The sequence below is a fragment of the Indicator indicator genome, chromosome 26 (assembly GCF_027791375.1).
Source record: "Indicator indicator isolate 239-I01 chromosome 26, UM_Iind_1.1, whole genome shotgun sequence".
Classification (NCBI taxonomy): Eukaryota; Metazoa; Chordata; class Aves; order Piciformes; family Indicatoridae; genus Indicator; species Indicator indicator.
The window spans coordinates 16,233,953-16,251,517 of NC_072035.1; the positions used below are offsets into that span (position 1 = coordinate 16,233,953).

At 59.4% G+C, this 17,565-nt stretch overlaps 2 protein-coding genes across 3 annotated transcripts; one reads left to right on the forward strand and one right to left on the reverse strand.

Annotated features, from left to right (window-relative positions):
* Nucleotides 1-1,022: 1,022 nt before the first annotated feature.
* Nucleotides 1,023-4,388, reverse strand: TCN2 (transcobalamin 2). Its single transcript, XM_054392858.1, has 10 exons — nt 4,334-4,388; nt 3,458-3,650; nt 3,302-3,353; nt 3,050-3,182; nt 2,788-2,949; nt 2,526-2,701; nt 1,856-2,030; nt 1,503-1,695; nt 1,190-1,311; nt 1,023-1,089 (listed from the first exon to the last, which is right to left on the reverse strand). Exons 1-10 carry the CDS (start codon nt 4,386-4,388, stop codon nt 1,028-1,030), a joined length of 1,323 nt encoding a protein of 440 aa, XP_054248833.1. The 3' UTR covers nt 1,023-1,027.
* A 3,367-nt stretch (nt 4,389-7,755) lies between these two features.
* Nucleotides 7,756-17,111, forward strand: PES1 (pescadillo ribosomal biogenesis factor 1). 2 transcript variants are annotated; one of them, XM_054392599.1, is made up of 16 exons: nt 7,756-7,779; nt 8,163-8,242; nt 8,863-9,016; nt 9,107-9,216; nt 10,614-10,785; nt 11,616-11,705; nt 12,935-13,051; nt 13,209-13,286; nt 13,890-13,979; nt 14,192-14,322; nt 14,463-14,588; nt 14,698-14,906; nt 14,974-15,091; nt 15,454-15,481; nt 16,128-16,280; nt 16,653-17,111. In XM_054392599.1, the coding sequence occupies exons 1-16, from the start codon at nt 7,756-7,758 to the stop codon at nt 16,737-16,739; spliced, it is 1,767 nt and encodes a 588-aa protein (XP_054248574.1). In that variant the 3' UTR covers nt 16,740-17,111. The 2 variants fall into 2 exon arrangements, with proteins under 2 accessions (XP_054248574.1, XP_054248576.1); XM_054392601.1 differs by having other exon boundaries at nt 14,207-14,322.
* The last annotated feature ends 454 nt before the right edge of the window (nt 17,112-17,565 follow it).

Here is a 17,565-nt window from a genome sequence, read left to right on the forward strand (position 1 = left end):
CCGGTACCCGGTGTCGGTGCCGCCGGTGGCAGCGCTGGTGGCGGCGGTAGCGGGTCCCGGGTTCCCAGCGGCGGCGTTGGCGTCACCCACTCGGGGGGCGGTGGCGGGACTCAGCCCCGGGGTGTCGGTGCCATATAACAGGGAGGAGGTGGCGGTGGCGGCGGCCGGGAGCGAGCGGGAAGTTCGGTGATGGCGGAGAGCGGAGGGACGGAACCTCGCCACCGCCTCCCCGCCGCCGTGTAGCGAGTCCGGAGAGCCGCGGGGGTGGGGGGTGGGGGTAAGGGGGGTGAGTCCGAGAGTGTCCGCCCGGGGATGCCCCCCGGTGCAGCAAGGCCTGCTGGGAACCGGCGGCCATGAACCCCGGCCGGAGCCGCTCACCGGAGGTAGCCGGCGCCCGGGCCGCCTCCGTGGTGACGGCAGCGGTGGGTGTGCGTCAGAGCCCCGGCTGAGTCAACGGGGCAGCCGCCACCGCTCCCCCAGCCCCGGCATCGGCGCCTCAATCCCAGACTGCCCCGAGCTCCGTTCGCTGCCGGCCTTTCTCGGGTGGTTTTGGGGGGGAGGATTAAATCCCGGGAGGAAACACGCCGGTTTGGGATGCGCACAGCAGGTCCCCCACCGGCTGCCTCGGGTCACTGCGGTCCCCGAGCCCTTGGGCAGGTAAGGGATCAGTGGGGAGGGTTTTTCTCGCCCCCACCCCATCCCCCGGAGCTTTACAGAAGAGGACGGCCCCAGCTGGCAGCTTTTGGGGACGAGCTTGGATTTGGATTCCCCCCAGACGAGCTGCTTTGGGCACCCCAAAACTGGCCACTCCCCATGGCTGCCCGTCCCGTCCCTGAGAGGTGCTGGGACAGGAGAAACTGCTGGTCTGGGTTCTCCCATGCCACCGTGCCCACAGGGCACATCCGGTGTGTGTGTCCCCTCCTCCCCGTCCCCACCCGGATTTGGGGTGTGGTGAAAGCAGGAGGCAGGGCGCCGGCAGGTCCTGTGCCCACGGCGGGCGTTTCATTGCCATCGTCCCCGTGCCCCTCTACCACTTGCTCAGGCGGAGGATGATGGTGTCCTCATCGCGAGGTCTGTACTCAGCAACACCTGCGGACACAGGCACAGTGGCCCCAGGGGGTGAGAGTGGCCATGGCGGCTGCCCGGGCCCCCAGATGCCCCTCCCCCGGGACCCCCAGGCGTCACTCACCCATCTGCAGGCTGGTGCTGGGGTCAGTGAGGAGCTGCCAGTAGTTCCGCTTCTGCTGCTGGGCTTCCAGTCCCAGCACGCTGATCAGAAAGGGGCCCTGGGGGGTCTCCTGGGTGTCAAACCTGGCAGGTGGGAGAGGAGGGTGAGGGTCTGGTCCAGCACTGACAGCTGTGAAGCAGGTCAGCTGCTAAGGGAGCTGGGTGGTGGGGACTGGAGTAAGACCCTGGTAGAGGTGCAGGGCATGTGGCCACCCCATGTGGGACACCCAAGGACACCAGAGAGTCCCTCCATCCTGGGATGGGTCACCACCTACGTGAAGTTGTGAGGTTCCTGGGCAGCAGCCGCCCTGAGCACATCCAGGAGGGAGGCACCGGCAGGCGCGGGCACCAGCTGGTCATAGAGGCGGTGCTGGGAACACCCTGGTAAGGGGCACTCCACCACCAGCTGTACCATCATGGTCCCCAGCATCTCAGGCAGTGGCTCAGGATTGATGGGGGTCAGCGTGTCTGAGAAAGAAGCCAGCAGGTGCTGATGAACACCAAGGTACCGAGGCACTGGTGAACACCAAGCCACCACAGCAATGGAAACCAAGCCACCATTGTGGTGGCATCTGTGCCAACTCCATCCCAGCTCTCCACTATTTCCCTGCTTCACTCTGGCTCCTACCTGGCTCCTCCTGGCAGCGCATGGAGGTGATGTCCAGGTAAGAGCGGCCATGCAGCACTGGCAGCACCTGGGCCATGGTGGCAGTGGTGGTGAAGGCATCCATGTTCTTCAGCAGTGCAGCCATGGCCTGGCCATACACTGTCTGCATCTGGCACATGTTGCTGGCAATGAAGACCTGGGAGCAGGAGAGAGGAAGGTGGTGGGGCAGTAGCCTGAGGTGGGAGGTGGGTTGGGACCGAGGGCATATTGCTGCTGAGCATCATCTGCCTGCCCAGCCTCTGCCCCAGGGCACCTGCCTCTGCCCCGGCACCTACTTCTGTACACATGTGGCAGCCATACCTGCATCTGCAGCCACACCTGCACACACAGCCACATCTTCACCCACTTCTGCACATGCACCCATATTACACCCACACCTGCACCCAAATATTTCTCTGCACTCACATCTGCACCTGCACCCATACCCACCCCTGCATCCCATACTGCACTTACACCCACCCTGCCCACACCTGCACCCACACCACCTTGCACCTGCAGCCACACCTATCCCTGCACCCATCCCTGCACCCACGCCCATTTACACCTGTGTCCCAAACCACCCACACCTGCACCCACATGCATGCCCACACCCCCACCCTATCCTTACAGCCCCTGGCATGTCTCCCCCCACCTGCATGGCCCACGGGGTGCTGTAGACGTTGCCAAAGAAGCCGTCGGGGCGCTGCTCCTCCACCATCCTCCTCCTCAGCCTGCGCCTGGCCGCCCGCAGCTCTGCCGCCAGCCGGGACCTCACCAGCCGCTTCCGCTCCAGGCAGGTGAAGGCCAGCACTGTCACCGCCTCTGTGTCTGCAGGGACACCGTGTTACACACTCCAGGTGCCACACACCCAGCCTGGTGTGTGCCCTTGCCTGTCGTCGGAGGGGGACCCTCACCCACAGCACTGCCACCGGCGTGCCTGAACTTGTGGTGGTGCTCAGCCTCCAGGAGCCGGCGGATCACCTCCTCCCGCACCCGCTTGCGGTGGACACACAGCGCCAGGACGCCCAGGCTGTACTGGTAGTAACTGGTGAGGGGGTGGCCGTGCCGCCGGGACCCTGGGGAGGAGGTAGGTGTTGTGTCCCGGGGGTAAGCCGATGGCCCTGTGCCTGGACGTGCCAGCAGAGGGGTGGTTGCTCGCCGCTGGGATGCTCTCACCTGCCCAGTCCTCCTCCAGGTGGTGCTTCAGCCATGTCACCAGCGAGCGCTGGGAACTGGGATCCGGTGGGGGACAAGTGGCCCGCAGCCCCAGTAGGTACAGCGCCAGCCGCCCCGTCTGCGGCCACTCCGCCTCCACATCCCTGCAAGCCAGCGTGCCAGCTCAAGTCCCCACCCCTCAACGGGGAGCTGTCGCCCCACACGCGTGACAAACACACAGGGGACACACACATACATGCTGCTCTTGAAGGCCGTGGCGTCCCGGTGAGGGTGGCCGTGGGGTGGCACAGCTTCCTGCAGGGTCCTGCAGGGATTCGGTGTCAGCAGGGTGCCCGGGCCGTGTTGGGGACAGGGAACACCCCCTGGGGGCACATGGTGGGGGACTCGGTGCCCCCCCTCGGGACGTACCGGTTGTAGTGGCTCTGGAAGGTGTCCTGCAGCCGTGTCAAGTACTGCTGCTCCCCAGCCAGGTGGTGGTCACCAGCCAGGCGAAGGGCCAGGTAGACGCTGGGGTCAGGGTCCCGCCCCGGGTCGGCTGCCAGCCCCAGCAGCCGCCTGCTCAGCGCCTGCACCGCTGCCACCGCCTCCTCCCCTGGGGCCTCTGCTCGCCATGGCCCAGAGAGAGGGAGTGAAGGGTGATGGGGGCCAGGAGGGACCCGAACCCACCTCAGGTGCTGGTCCCGTGGCATCTGCAGCCCCCAGCACTGGTTGCGTGGGGCCACGGTGGTGATAGAGACCCAGCACCCCAACCCTGCTGTGCCCCCCGTGCCCTCTGCATCCATCCCTCAAGTACCAAAACCTCAATTCTTGCCCCCCCAAAATGGGGAAGAATCAAGGTAAGATATGACATGAGGTGGGAGCAAGGAATGCCCAAGGTCCTGGGCATGGTCACCCTCCCACCGGCAGGGTGCTGGGATGGCACCTCTGTCCCCAGGGACCCTGTGGGACCTGTGTGGTTGGTAGGGCTGTGGGCACAGGAGCAGGTTGGCTCCAGGCTTTGGGCAGAGGAAGGGGGCACAGGAATGAGGCTTAACCCTGATGGGTGCTGGGGACAGTTCAGCCTTGGAAAACTCATCCTTGGAGGGGTTTCATGAGGCCAACGTCCTCCTAGGAGCCAGAGCACAGGGCTGCATCACGGGATGGCCATCTGCCCCAGCCGTACTCCTGGGGGACCTCCTACCCTCTGCAGCGAGCTCAGGGACCTCCTTTGGGCACCGTCCCACCTGGGTGAGACGCCCAGCTCCAGCAGGGTCCCGTGTTGGGACGTGGGGGACCTGTACTCACCGCAGGGCTGAGCAGGCAGGACTGCAGCCTGCAGCAGGACGAGGAGCAGCCACATGCCGAAGCGGGACGGTGGGAGCTGAGGCATGGCTCAGCCTGGCACACCACGGCAGAGACAGGCAGAGCCCGGCCGAGCCGAGCCGGGACACTGCTGGGAACGGGGAGGTGTTTTCAGAGGCTGTTTCCGCACTCCGGAGCCGAGTCAGCAGAAATGGGAAAGAACGTCGGCTGGAGGCGAAGCGAAGGGAAGAGGAGGGAAGTGTGGCCCGCCCCAGGCAGGACAGAGATAAGCTGCTCCAAGCTGCTCTTCCCTCCTTCTGACCTGGCACAAACTGTGTGAACGTCCCTGGATTCCATGGCACAGCCGGGGCACTGTGACCCAGGCTGCCAGTGTGGGTCAAACCGACTGGTCACATTTAGCCCTCTCCCCCCACCCCTTCCCTTAAAAAAAACTCAGAGGGGATTAAAACACATGAGGAGGAGAGGAAGTGGCCTCAAATTACACCACAGGGGAGCTTGAGGTTGGATGTTAGGAGAAACTTCTTCACTGAAAGGGTTCTCAAACCCTGGAACAGGCTGCCCAGGGAAGTGGTTGAATCCCCGTCCCAGGAGGGGCTGCAGAGATGTGGTGCTGAGGACCATGGGTTAGCACCAGCCATGGTTGAGGTAGAGAATGGCTGGACTCAATGGTCTTAAAGGTCTTTTCCAACCAAAATGATTCTGATTCTAAAATGCTGAGAATCCTGAACCCTCTGTCTCCACAGCCTCTGACAGCAGTAACTGTGCTGCTCCCCTGGAACTGGGTTTTCGTTAGCAATCTGGATTAATCAGACCAGTTTAGCAGCTGAGGGGTGGGCCCAGGGGTGCAGACAAGGGAAGGGAGGGTCCCAAGGCACTCCTGAGGCTCAAGTCTCTCTTTACCAGCTGACACTCATGCTCAGAAGGGGGTGACAGGCCATGGGGACTCCCTCCTGCCACCCACAAAACCCCTGCACCCAGCAGGGGCTGAGGACAGGGGTCCTGGCATCCAACACCCCCTTGGGACATGATGGAGACCCTTGCCAGGCATGGTTTGGCCAGGGTGCACTCATGGGTGACACTGAGGAGGGGGTGACCTGTCCCCTCCCACTGGTGAGGTCAGCTGCCTTCTTTGGCACTGGGGATGGGCAAGGAATGCAGGAGGGTGTGTGGCACTGAGCAGCACCCAGAGGCACTGTGGGGTGGATAAAGCACCCCTCAAGGGGCCCAGGTCCTACCCAGGACCAAACGAGGAGCTCCAGCAACCCACTGTGGGTCAGGTCCAGTTTGATGTTACCCACAACCCCATGTGGCATCAGAAAAAATCACATCCCATCCTCAGGATCAGGTTGGGAACTAACAGCCAAAAACCTTCTCATGGACACCCCACCCATCCCAGCTCAGGGATGCACACCCAAAACACCTTTGAGGGCTACTGGTGCCATCACCACAGCACCAGGGCCAGGGGTTCCCAGTAGGTTGGGACAGACAAACCCTCTGAGGGGTGTCTGTCACTTTCCAGGAGATGTCCTGGTCCCTGGTGACTCACCATGTTGGGGCATGGCTGCCTCAGAGACAGGGGAAAAGCTATGGAGAAGGACTTGGAGGTGCTGGGGAGAGGGCGAAAAGCTGGACATGAGTGTGGTAGTTTCAGGCTGTGCCTGGAAAATTTTCCCCAGATCTTGAACAGAAAGTAGTAGAATGCAAATAAATTACTATTGGATGTAAAAAGGAAAACTATGGTAAGTTCTAAATAATCCCATTGGACAAGTATCTGCCATAAAACTCAGACAGGTAAACTAATTTTCTCTCTTTTCACTTCCTCCATTCTGGCTGGTGCTTCTGCTGGCTCTTTGCTGACCTTGGCTGCATTGCTTTGTTGTGGCTGAGTATCTAAAACAACTCTCTGCTCTTCTCTCTCCTCTATCATATACAGAGGGGTAAGGAGCAGGGAAGGGGAAGCTCTTAGTAGCTCCTCTGTTTTGTCCAGTGAGGGTTCTTGTGCTGTTTGTAAATACCTGCAAATGTTGTAAATACTGTATATTTGGTATATATTCATTGCATTTCATTGCACATTGTAGTTTTGCTTGTAAATACAGCTTCTTTTACTTCCAACTGAGCTAATCTGGCAATTTTATGTTGGGGGAATTTTCAACCCACCACAATGAGCCAGCACCGAGTGCTGCCAGCCCAGAGCCAGCCCTGTCCTGGGCTCATCCCCAGCAGTGTGGGCAGCAGGGGCAGGGAGGGGATTCTGCACCTCTGCTGCAGTCTGCTGAGACCTCCCCCCCCTGCAGTGCTGGGGCCAGCTCTGGAGTCCTCAGCACAGACAGGAACCTGTTGGAGCAGGGCCAGAGGAGGCCACAGCAATGCTGAAGGGCTGGAAGCCCTCTGCTGTGAGACCAGGCTGGGAGAGTTGAGCTTGTTCAGCCTGGAGAAGAAAAGGCTCCAGGGAAACTTTCTGGTGGCCTTTCAGTGCTGAAAGGGCTGATCAGAAAGCTGCGGACAGACTTTTTAATGATGGTTTGTAGTGACATGAAGCAACAACTTTAACCTGAAAGAGGTGAGATTCAGCCTGGAAAGAAGGAAGAAATGTTTGAGGGTCGTGAAAGCCTGGCCCAGGTTGCCCAGAGAAAGAGGTGGGAGATGTCACATGCCTGGAAGCATTCCAGGTCAGGTTGTTTGGAGCTCTGAGCAACCTGCTCTAGTTGCAGATGTCCTTGCAGAGTGCAGGGGGGTGGACTGGATGGCCTTTAAAGGCCCCTTCCCACCCAAACTGTTCCACGAGTTTGAAAAAGGAGCAAATGTGGCTGGGCCAGGAGCCTCCAGTGCTCCGGATGAGGGAGGCCAGGACAGCCGGGCCTTGCCCCCGAGACCCACTGCTCCCGGCCCAGAGGAAGGAGCCTAGAAGCTGGGGATCTCTGGGGCTGGTGCCCTGGAGCCAGAAGGCTGCCTCCAGCTTCAGAGGAGGAACAGGAGCAGGGCCTGGGCCGAGGCTTCCCCTGAGCGACAGTGTCCCAGCAAGCCCCGCGGCGCGACGCAGTGTCCCAGCGTGGCCCCGAGAGGCCTGTGCCTCGCTATATCCCAGCAAGCCCCGCGGCTCAGCGTGCCGTGCACTGCAGGACATCTCCTGCTAGGCCCTTTGGGCTGACCGTGACGCGCCTGACCTGACCTGGCGCGGCCTTGCCGCCTGCCTACGGCGTCTGCCATGGCCCTCCTGCCCCACCGAACCCGCACTGCCCACCCTGCCCCCTGTGCTCGCTCTGCGTCCCCCGTGACCGGCGCAGGGCGTCTTTGGCTCCGCTAGGCTCCGAGCCTCGGGCGCAGGCAGGGCGGAAGCAGGCAGAAGGGAGTCAGGCCGGGGGCCTGCCGCGCACTGGGAGCACGCGGGCAGCGGCGGCGGGGCCATGGGTGGGCTGGAGAAGAAGAAGGTACTGTGGGGCTCATGGCAGCCTCCCCACCTCCCCTTTCCCCGACCCCTGTTCAGTGGCCGTGTTCACGCTCCCCGTTGTCCGTGTCCGTCGCCGTCCTGTTCCATCCCATACCGTGCATCCCTCACTCCGGTGCCATCCGTCCCCCCCGGTGCCGGTGCTTTCCCTCATCGCTTGATGCCAGTGATGGCCCTTCGCGATGGCAGTGCCCACCTGTGCCGTGTCCCTCCACCCGGTGCCCGGTTTCCTGTCCTTCCAGCTGGCCGGTTCCCGTTTCTTCTCCATTTCCAGCCACGGTGGCTCCGGGACAGCCCTTCTCGGTCGCGGGGCACCCTGAGCCTCTCCGGTACCGACCTTCCCCTGACACTCCTGTTTCTCCCCAGTACGAGCGGGGCTCCGCCACCAACTACATCACCCGCAACAGGGCGCGGAAGAAGCTGCAGCTGAGCCTGCCCGACTTCAGGTGTGCTCGGGGACCTCCGGGACTTCCTGGAACGCCTGAACCCCACCGTTACTTCCTGGGGGTCCCCTGAGATCTCCTGAACACACCCCCATCCCCAACTCTACCAGAGCCCCTGAATCTCCGTAGGACTCCTGAATCCCCATTGCCCCTCCCCCAGGATCTGAACCCCCTGGGACTTCCTGGGATCACCGTGAACCCCCTGTACTCCTTCAGGATCCATCTGAACCCTCTTGGGCCCCCTTCCAGGATTCCCTGAACAATCTTTGAACCCTCCTATAAACCCTCAGAGCTCCACTTGAACCCCCTCTAGGCCCCCTAAACGCCCCACCTCAGATCCCTCTAGAATCCCCCTGAACCCCATCAGATACCCCTCAGACCTGAATATTCCCAGACCATCCCCAACCTCCTGAACCTCTCCTTAGGACCCCCAGGCCCCTTGGTAGGAGATCAAGCCCATGGTGGGTGTGTGGGGTGGCCCTTTCCATAGGGAGCGTGATGGTGGGTCCTGGGGTTTCAGGCTGCCCAGTTTTGAGGTTCCCCACCCCAAGGGGTGGCAGCAGTGGAGGGGAAGGCTCTAGGGTCCCCTGCTTTCAGGGTCTCACCCCTATCACCATTCCCAGGCGCCTCTGCATCTTGAAGGGGATTTACCCCCACGAGCCCAAGCACAAGAAGAAAGTGAACAAAGGTTCCACTGCACCCAGGACCTTCTACCTCCTCAAGGACATCAAATTCCTCCTGCATGAGCCCATTGTCAACAAGTTCCGGGAGTACAAGGTCAGTATCCTGCAGGATGCCCCTGGGCGGGGAGCTGCCTGAGGCTGAGCTTTCCCTGCAGACCCCTCTGGGCTCCCCCTTGCCCCGCAGGTGTTTGTCCGCAAGCTCCGGAAGGCCTACGGGAAGAGCGAGTGGGGCACTGTAGACCGGCTGAAGGACAACAAGCCCACCTACAAGCTCGACCACATCGTGAAGGAGAGGTGAGGCACCACCTTCTCCTTGCACCCCAGAAAGCCAATCACGTCCTGGGCTGCATCAAGAGCTGCACAGCCCAGCAGGTCAAGGGAGGGGATTCTCCCCCTCTACTCCACTCTGGTGAGACCCCACCTGGAGTACTGCGTCCAGTTCTGGAGCCTCTGTTACAGGAAAGATTTGGAGGTGCTGGAAGGTGTCCAGAGAAGGGCCACAAGGATCATCAGGGGACTGGAGCTCCTCTACTATGAGGACAGACTGAAAGAGTTGGGGCTATTCAGTCTGGAAAAGAGAAGGCTCCAAGGATTCCTTCTTGTGGCCTTCCAGTATCTGAAGGGGGCTACAAGAAGGCTGGGGATGGACTTTTTAGGGTGTCAGGTAGTGATGGGACCAGAAGGAATGGAAAAAAAAAAATAGAAATGAGTATATTCAGATTGGATGTTAGGAAAAAGGTTTTCACCGTGAGCGTGATGAGACACTGGCACAGGTTGCCCAGGGAGGTGGTGGAAGCCTCATCTCTGGAGACTTTTAAGGCCAGGCTGGATGTGGCTCTGAGCAGCCTGATCTAGTGTGAGGTGTCCCTGCCCATGGCAGGGGATTGGATCTGGCTGATCCTTGAGGTCCCTTCCAATCCTAACAATTCTGATTCTGGCAGGAGCTTTCTCTCTGGTCATCTGGACCCGAGGAGGCTTCACCACATCATAGAATCGTAGAATGGTTTTGGTCGGAAAAGACCTCCCAAGGTAGTGGAGTCCAACCATCAACCTAAGACCACTGTGGCTATTAAAGTCCCCCACATCTGAGCCCCAGAGCTGCTGGATTCCTCTTTGGGAAGCCAGGAGGACCTGGAGCAGGTGGGGCTGACAGGAGAGCAGTGAGCAAGGTTGGATTTCATGACTGTCAAAGGTCTTTTCCAACTTAAAGAACTCTATGAGCAGAATGGGGTAGGGGCTGCAGAGCTGTCTCCTTACTGGAGCCTCCACTGTGTCCATTCCTCCTTACTGGAGCCTCACCATGTTCATGTCTCCTTACTGGAGCCTTCACAACGTCCCTCCCTCTTCACTGGAGCATTCACTGTGTCCATCCCTTTTTTGGGCTCCACTTCTTGGGGGTTTAGCTCAAACTGTTGGGTTTTCCTCGCCTGCAAGTGTGCTGCATGCTGGTTGTAGTGAAACACGAGCTCCCCAGCGAGTCCTTGGCCACCCTAGATGACCTCTGTGGGTTCCCCAGTGCCCGTGTGGGACACCCCCATCCCTGTGGGTCACCAGCTTTGGTGGGACGTGCAGGAGATGGATGCTGCCTGGTGCCTGTTCCTTTCCCATATGAGGTCTCCACCAGCGCCAGCAGCTTCTGGTGGGCGCCGGAGCTGGGTGTGATTCCTCCTTCTCCTCCTGCCCGGGCACAGGTACCCAACCTTCATAGACGCTCTGCGGGACCTGGACGATGCCCTCTCCATGTGCTTCCTCTTCTCCACCTTCCCACGGACTGGCAAGTGCCATGTCCAGACCATTCAGCTCTGCCGGCGCCTGGCCGTTGAGTTCCTCAACTACGTCATCGCCTCCCGCTCCCTGCGCAAGGTGAGTGCTGTAGGCAGGGACAGGGATGAGACCTCCCTGCCCCAGAGTGGGCTGTAGGGGTGGGGCTGGTGGCCTTGTGCCCCAAGAGAAGGCCAGGCCAGCTGTACTGGCAGCTTCAGGTGGGCAGTGAGTCCCAGTGGGCTGTCTGCGGTGCTCCCCCGATGAGCCTGCTGGTCACAGGCTCACAGGATGTTAGGGGTTGGAAGGGACCTCCAAAGGTCATTGAGTCCAACCCCCCTGACAGAGCAGGATCATAGAATCCAGCACAGGTCACACAGGAATGCATCCTGATGGACCTTGAAAATCTCCACAGAAGGAGACTCCATAACCTCCCTGGCAGCCTGTTCCAGTGCTCTGTGCCCCTCACAGTGAAGAGTTCCTCCTCATGTTGAGGTGGAACCTCTTGTGCTGGAGTTTATATCCATTGCCCTTGTCCTATCCCAGGGGGCAAGTGAGCAGAGCCTGTCCCCTGCCTCTTGCCCCCCAGCCCTCAGATATTTAGAAACATTCATTAAATCCCCTCTCAGTCTTCTCTTCTCTAGACTAAACAACCCCAGGGCTCTCAGCCTCTCCTAGGGCAGTGCTCCAGTCCCTTAACAGTCCTGGTAGTCTCTGTTGGACTGTCCAGCAGATCTCTGTGCCTCTTGAACTGGTGAGCCCAGAACTGGATGCAGTATTCCAGGTGTGTCCTCACCAGGGCAGAGTAGAGGGGGAGGAGAAGCTCCCTGGATCTGCTGGACACACTCCTCTGAATGATGAGGGAAAGGTTAACAAGAAAGGGGAGTGCCTGTGGCCTTCCTCCCCCTGAGCTGTCACTCTGCTCCTCACAGGTCTTCCTCTCCATCAAGGGCATCTACTACCAGGCTGAGGTGCTGGGGCAGCCCATCACCTGGATCACCCCCTACACCTTTGCCCACGATGTGAGTACCTGGGCAGAGTGCGGTGGGATCCGCGCTGCTGCAGCCCCAGGGGGCTGAGGAACCTGGAGACCACAGGGTCCAGCTCAGGAGGCATGTGGGGACACAGCCTTCCTCTACCCCATTCTGGCTGGCAGTGCCCCTGTCGTCCCGTGGCTGGCAGCGCCCCTGTCCCCCTGTGCATGGCAGTGCCCTGTCCTCCCATGGCTGGCAGTGCCCTGTCCCCCTGTGCATGGCAGTGCCCTGTCCTCCCATGGCTGGCAATGCCCTGTCCTCCCATGGCTGGCAGTGCCCTGTCCCCCTGTGCATGGCTGTGCCTTGTCCTCCCATGGCTGGCAGTGCCCTGTCGCCCTGTGCATGGCTGTGCCCCTGTCGCCCTGTGCATGGCTGTGCCCTGTCCCCTGTGGCTGGCAGTGCCCTGTCCTCCCGTGGCTGGCAGTGCCCTGTCCCCCGTGGCTGGCTGTACCAGTCTCCGTGGGTCTTTATGTCATTTTGTCAATCATTAAAACGTTTCCTAATCAGCCATTAAAGATTAACCTGCGGCAATGAGGCTGGTGGCACCTGGGGAAGAGGTGAATCAGGCCCTGCACCCTCTCCCAGGATAGTTCTGCTGCATCTCCTGTGCAGTCCAGACTGCAGGGTGAGGGGAGAGCTGAGGGTGCTGCCGTGCCAAGGCAGCCACGTGGCACCTTGCCAAGATCTTCATGGCAGGCAGAAGTCCACCACACAGCAAAGCCATCTCATTTCACTCCCAAGCTTTCCAGGGCCTGGCACAATTGGGTTGATGCTTTCCAGCTTTCTGGTCTTTGGTGTGGTCCATGCTGAGCTCACCTGCCCAGCTCCAGCAGCATCTCCTTGGCCAACCCAAAGCCTTCTCAGACAGTTACTTCTCAGCCCCTTAAGTTCTGGCAGTTGTGGTGCTGAGTGCCTGCTGGGCTTGGCACCTGGTGTGGCTTTGCCATGGCCTGTACGCCTCACCTGGAGGAGCAGAGCCCCTGGGCCAAGCTGTCAAGGCCTCCATCCATGCTGGGATGAGGTCCTTGATCTGGCCAAGCAGATCCTTCTGTGGAGAAGTAGCAGCAGGGCCCAGAGAGCTCTCCCTGCCCAGGCTCTGGCCAAAGATCTCCAGACCTCACTGTGAAGGAGACAGGATCCTCCCTGTCCTGTTGGGACAGATCCTTGTCCCTGCAGAGGGGACATGTGTCCTGCTGACCTTTCTCACATGCCTGCAGCACCCCACAGACGTGGATTACCGGGTCATGGCCACCTTCACCGAGTTCTACACCACCCTGCTGGGCTTCGTCAACTTCCGCCTCTACCACTCCCTCAACCTGGTCTATCCCCCCAAGGTGAGCTCACCACTTGCCCCAAGGAAGCACCAGGCTGGCCCAAGGCTGGTGGGACCACTCAGGGTGGGGGATGGGAAGCAAGCCCCCTGCTGGAGGGTCGCAGTGGTGGAGGGCAGGTTATCTGGGGGCTCCTCCATACCTTCCTGTTCCCCCCCAGATCGACGGCCAGGCTGATGCGGAGCTGAAGCCTGTGGAGGGCAAGGAGTATGCCATGGATTCAGAGAGCTACCTGGAGGTGAGGGCCACTGCCACCCCTGGGGTCCCTGGGAGGACCTTGTGTGTTCTGGGTGTCCTGACCACGGGCAGAATCCCAGCATGGTGAGATTTTTTTGAGGGGACCTCTGGAGATCATCCAGTCCAACCCCCCTGCTAAAGCAGGGCACTCACAGCAGCTTGCCCAGCATCACAATGGCCAGGGAAGCTCTCCAGAGGAGACTCCACAACCACTCTGGGCAGCCTGCTCCAGGGCTCCAGCACCCTCACACCAAACAAGTTTTTCCTCATGGCCTTCCTTCTGGCATGGAGGACTCAGTTTGTGGGGATCAAGGAGCAGAAACAGAACCCTGTTAACTGGAGGGTCCTGGTCCCAAACTTCTGTCACCTCACACTGGCCAAGGGAGGAGCTGTCCCTCCCTTCTGCATGGTGGGAACCCTCCACAGCCCCATGCTGGGCATTACAGAGTTGGGACAGCACATGGAGAAGGCTGAATTTCTGTCTGGTCCCTTGGTCTTTTGGACCTCTTTCTCCGAGAAGTCACCTCAGTCCATGAGGCTGCCCTTTTTCCCATCCTCCAAGCACTGTCCAGGCATCTGACACCTTCTTGGTCTCCTGCTGCAGAAATTGTCAGCTCTGAGTGCCAGCCTGGCACGTGTGGTGGCACCAGCCCATGAGGATGAGGTGGAGATGGATGAGTTCCCAGTGGAGGGGGTAAGAGCCTGGGGGGTGGGGGCTCAACCCTGGCTGTGGGTGATCCTGTCTGCAGGCTGCCAGCCTCTGCCCAGGCACAAGATGTTCTGCAGACAGGGCCTGGCGTGGTGCTGGGAGAGACTGGCAGGAGGGTGGGGACAGCATTGAGAGACCTCCTTTCAGAGTGGGGCTTGGCAGCACGGGGAGGAGGTTGAGTGCTTTGCTCTGAGCAGGAGACAGCTGAACAGATGGACACGAGGAAAAAGGAGCAGGAGGCCCTGGAGAAGCACAAGAAGATGTTCGAAGGGCTGCGCTTCTTCCTCAACAGGGAGGTGCCTCGAGAGCCGCTGGCCTTCATCATCCGGTACAGGGTGGCCTGGTGGTCCTGCTTCCCTCCCTCAGCCCTTCTGCCAGGGCTTGGGAGGCCAAAGTCCTGACATCCTGTGGGTGAGGTGACCCTGAGGGCCCCCTCCTGCCTGACTCCTCATTGGGTTCTGCTGGCAGGTGCTTTGGTGGCCAGGTCTCCTGGGACAAGTCCTTGTGCATCGGTGCCACCTACGATGCCAGCGACCTCTCCATCACGCACCACATCATTGACCGGCCCCGGCTGGACCAGCAGGTCATTGGCAGGTGGGCTGGGGCAAGTGGCCTATCCCCAGAATGGTGGCCACCTGGGCTAGCAGGTGTCCCTGGCTGTCCCACACGCTGCTCCCTGAGACTGTGTCCCCATGCCCCACAGGTGCTACCTGCAGCCCCAATGGGTCTTCGACTCAGTCAATGCCAAGATGTGTCTCCCCGTGGCTGACTACTTCCCTGGCGTCCTGCTGCCCCCACATCTCTCACCCTTCGTGACAGAGCAGGAAGGAGACTATGTCCCTCCTGAGAAGCTGAAGCTGCTGGCCTTGCAGAGAGGAGAGAACCCAGGTGATGTGAGGCTCCAAGCTTGGAGTTGAGGAGCCAAGCAGGGCTGTACCTGCTCCAGGCTCTCCTGTCGGTAACAGTGGTCTCTCTGTAGATGAAGAGAGTGAGGAGGAGGAAGAGGAGGATGAGGAGGATGACAATGACAAAGAAGAGGAGGAGGATGAAGATGAGTCTGAAAAAGAGGAAGAAATGAAATTAAAGAAGATGGAAGAGCAGAAGACTCAGAACAACAAGGTACAGGGTGGGAGCTCCAGGAGGAAGCAGCTTTGGTCAGAGTTCAGTCCCTGCTGGGGCTCTTGTTCACTGTGGGGTGTCCTGGCCAAGTCCCTGTCCTGGCACCACTGGGGCTCTGCTGTTCCCGAAGAGGTCCTGGAAGTGCTCCCATTCGTATGGTCCTGCAGCCATGCTCCCATTCGTGCCCGTACCTTTCTTCCTGATCTGGCAGGTGCCACAGCTCTTCTGTGGTCCCCGGTTGTGGTAGTTTGAGCTCTGAGTTTAGGAGCTCAAATGATAATAGATATAAATTTCCCCCCCCCTGCCCCTCTCCCTTTTTTTTCTTCTCAGCAGGGTGGAGAGAGAGAAGAAAGGGAAAAAAAAAAAGGGTAGGGAAAAGGGAAAGAAAAAAAAAAATTGTGAAAGAAATGTTCTGAAGTCGGTTTGGAAGTAGGAGGAGTAATTTTTTTTTCTTTTTTCACAAAAGGGAAAGGAAAAAAATATATTTTTTTTTACATATACATATATATATATATATATATATATCAGTAACGGGGGGGGTTCACAGAGGTGAGGGATGAGGGTAAGTGGAAAAAAAAGAAAATATACAAAACCAAGCCTGGATGGCCTTGTGTTCCCCTGGATGTCGGTGGACTCAGTTGAGAGAGAGAGAAAGGGCCCCAGCCACGTGGTCCGGTGCAGGAGACAGTGACAGCAACAGCAGCAGGAAGTCCTTTCGAGCAGACGAGGCAGGAAAAAGGGAAGAGCAGCAAGATATCCCCCTTTTTATAGGCTTGCTGGACAGGAAGGGGAAGTGGAATAGACCACCTCTGAGTCAGGGGACCACCTTCTCCCAGCAGGGGAGGGGCCAAGCCCTCCCCAGATTAAATTTCTTTTGTCCACCTGGGGCTGGGTTCTTCTCAGCCCCATCCAGGATGGGTGTGCCCCAGCACACCGGTGAATGGTGGGGAAGGGAGCAGGCAGGGTTCCCAGGGTCCTGAGCTCTCCGGCTCCCTGCAGGCACTTCCTGTGAAGGTGACTGCTGGCAAGCTGCGTCTGGAGGACAAGAAGCGCCTGGAGCAGGAGCAGCAGAGCGAGGAGAAGCGCCTGGCCATCATGATGATGAAGAAGAGGGAGAAGTATCTCTACAAGAAGATTATGTTCGGCAAGAAGCGCAAAGTCCGAGAGGTAGGAGAGCAGGGTGGGCTGCGGTGGTCCTGGTGCTTCCCAGCGTGGCTTGCAGGCAGTGTACAGGACAGGTGTCCCTGCCCTCTGCCAGCTCTGGGCCTCTCCCTGTAGCTGGTGAGGAACATGGAAGGAGGGTGGGCAAGGGTGAGGCTCCACAAGCCTCTTCCCCAGCATCTCCAGGCATGGGAGAGCTCCTCATGCTCCCTGAAGGCCATGGCTCGTGTTCAGCAACCGAAGATGCTGCCCCTCTCTTTTTCTCACTCTGCCAGCAGCAGATGGGTCCAGCTCACCCACAGGCAGCTGGAGGGTTTGGTGGGATCAAGGATGGAGCAGCCCCGAGTCTGACTGTGGCTCTTGGGGGTTTCTCCACAGGCAAACAAATTGGCTGCAAAGAGGAAAGCCCACGACACTGCTGTCAAAGAGGAGAAGAAGAAGAGCAAGAAGGCACGACGAGCCTGATGGGGCCCAGGGGCTCCCACACCCTACAGAGACCACTGTGTTTGGGTGGAAACCCCTCAGCTTTGCTCTGGGGTCAGAACTGCTCCATTCAAACATTTCTCACCTGTAAATGCAACCTCCCCCTGCGCCTTGCCTGCAGCTCTCCACTGCTGCTGCTGCCCATCTGTGCCTGGGCTGTGGGATTGGTGTCACAAGACTGTCCTCTTCATACTGGTGCCACCTCTGCTTCCTGACCTGTGAGGAGGAGGAGGCCAGGGAGGGGTCTGAGCTCTTGCTGGTCCCTCCACCATTCTTCCTTTTGAGGAAGGATGGAGGAGCTGAGCCCCCTGGTGGAGCTTCCCAGGGCTTGGTTCTTCTCTTGTTTTTAATTAAAGAAGGTGATGCTTCCTTGGTGCTGTGTGGGGTGCTGTTTCCTCCCAGCCATGGTGGGATGGCCCTTGGGGCTGCACTTGGTGTTCTGCCAAGTCCTGGGCATGGTGAGGGAGATGTGGATTGGTTCATCAGATGCTTGTGGGGCTGGAGATGTCTTCTGCTGCAGAGTGGGGAGGTTGTATCTGCTGGGAAATAAAGCAGAAGGGACAGAGCTTAATCACTGATCCAGATGCCATAACCCATAAACACCATGGCTGTTACCATGCTCTTTGTCAGCCTTTGCTGGTCCTTGATTCCAGAGGCAGGTTTGGGGAAGGTCAGCTCCATTCCAGCTGGGTTCTGAGAGCCCAGCTCGAGTCCATTTGATTCAAGCAAGTGAAGAGGAAAGTGCTGCTTCTTGGGAGAGCAGCTCCAGGCACTAGGACTTGCTGGGGGCCACCAGGCTGCAAAGCAG

What these genes read in the sequence shown, in the direction of transcription:
- TCN2 (XM_054392858.1), bottom strand. Translation starts at nt 4,388, where the DNA reads ATGTGGCTGCTCCTCGTCCTGCTGCAGGCTGCAGTCCTGCCTGCTCAG. An exon ending in CCTGCCTGCTCAGCCCTGCG is followed by an intron (nt 3,651 to 4,333) that starts GTGAGTACAGGT and finishes CATGGCGAGCAG; the next exon opens with AGGCCCCAGGGGAGGAGGCG. An exon ending in GCACCCCGTGGGCCATGCAG is followed by an intron (nt 2,031 to 2,525) that starts GTGGGGGGAGAC and finishes TCCTGCTCCCAG; the next exon opens with GTCTTCATTGCCAGCAACAT.
- PES1 (XM_054392599.1), top strand. Translation starts at nt 7,756, where the DNA reads ATGGGTGGGCTGGAGAAGAAGAAG. An exon ending in ATGAGTTCCCAGTGGAGGGG is followed by an intron (nt 13,980 to 14,191) that starts GTAAGAGCCTGG and finishes TGCTCTGAGCAG; the next exon opens with GAGACAGCTGAACAGATGGA. An exon ending in AGAAGCGCAAAGTCCGAGAG is followed by an intron (nt 16,281 to 16,652) that starts GTAGGAGAGCAG and finishes GTTTCTCCACAG; the next exon opens with GCAAACAAATTGGCTGCAAA.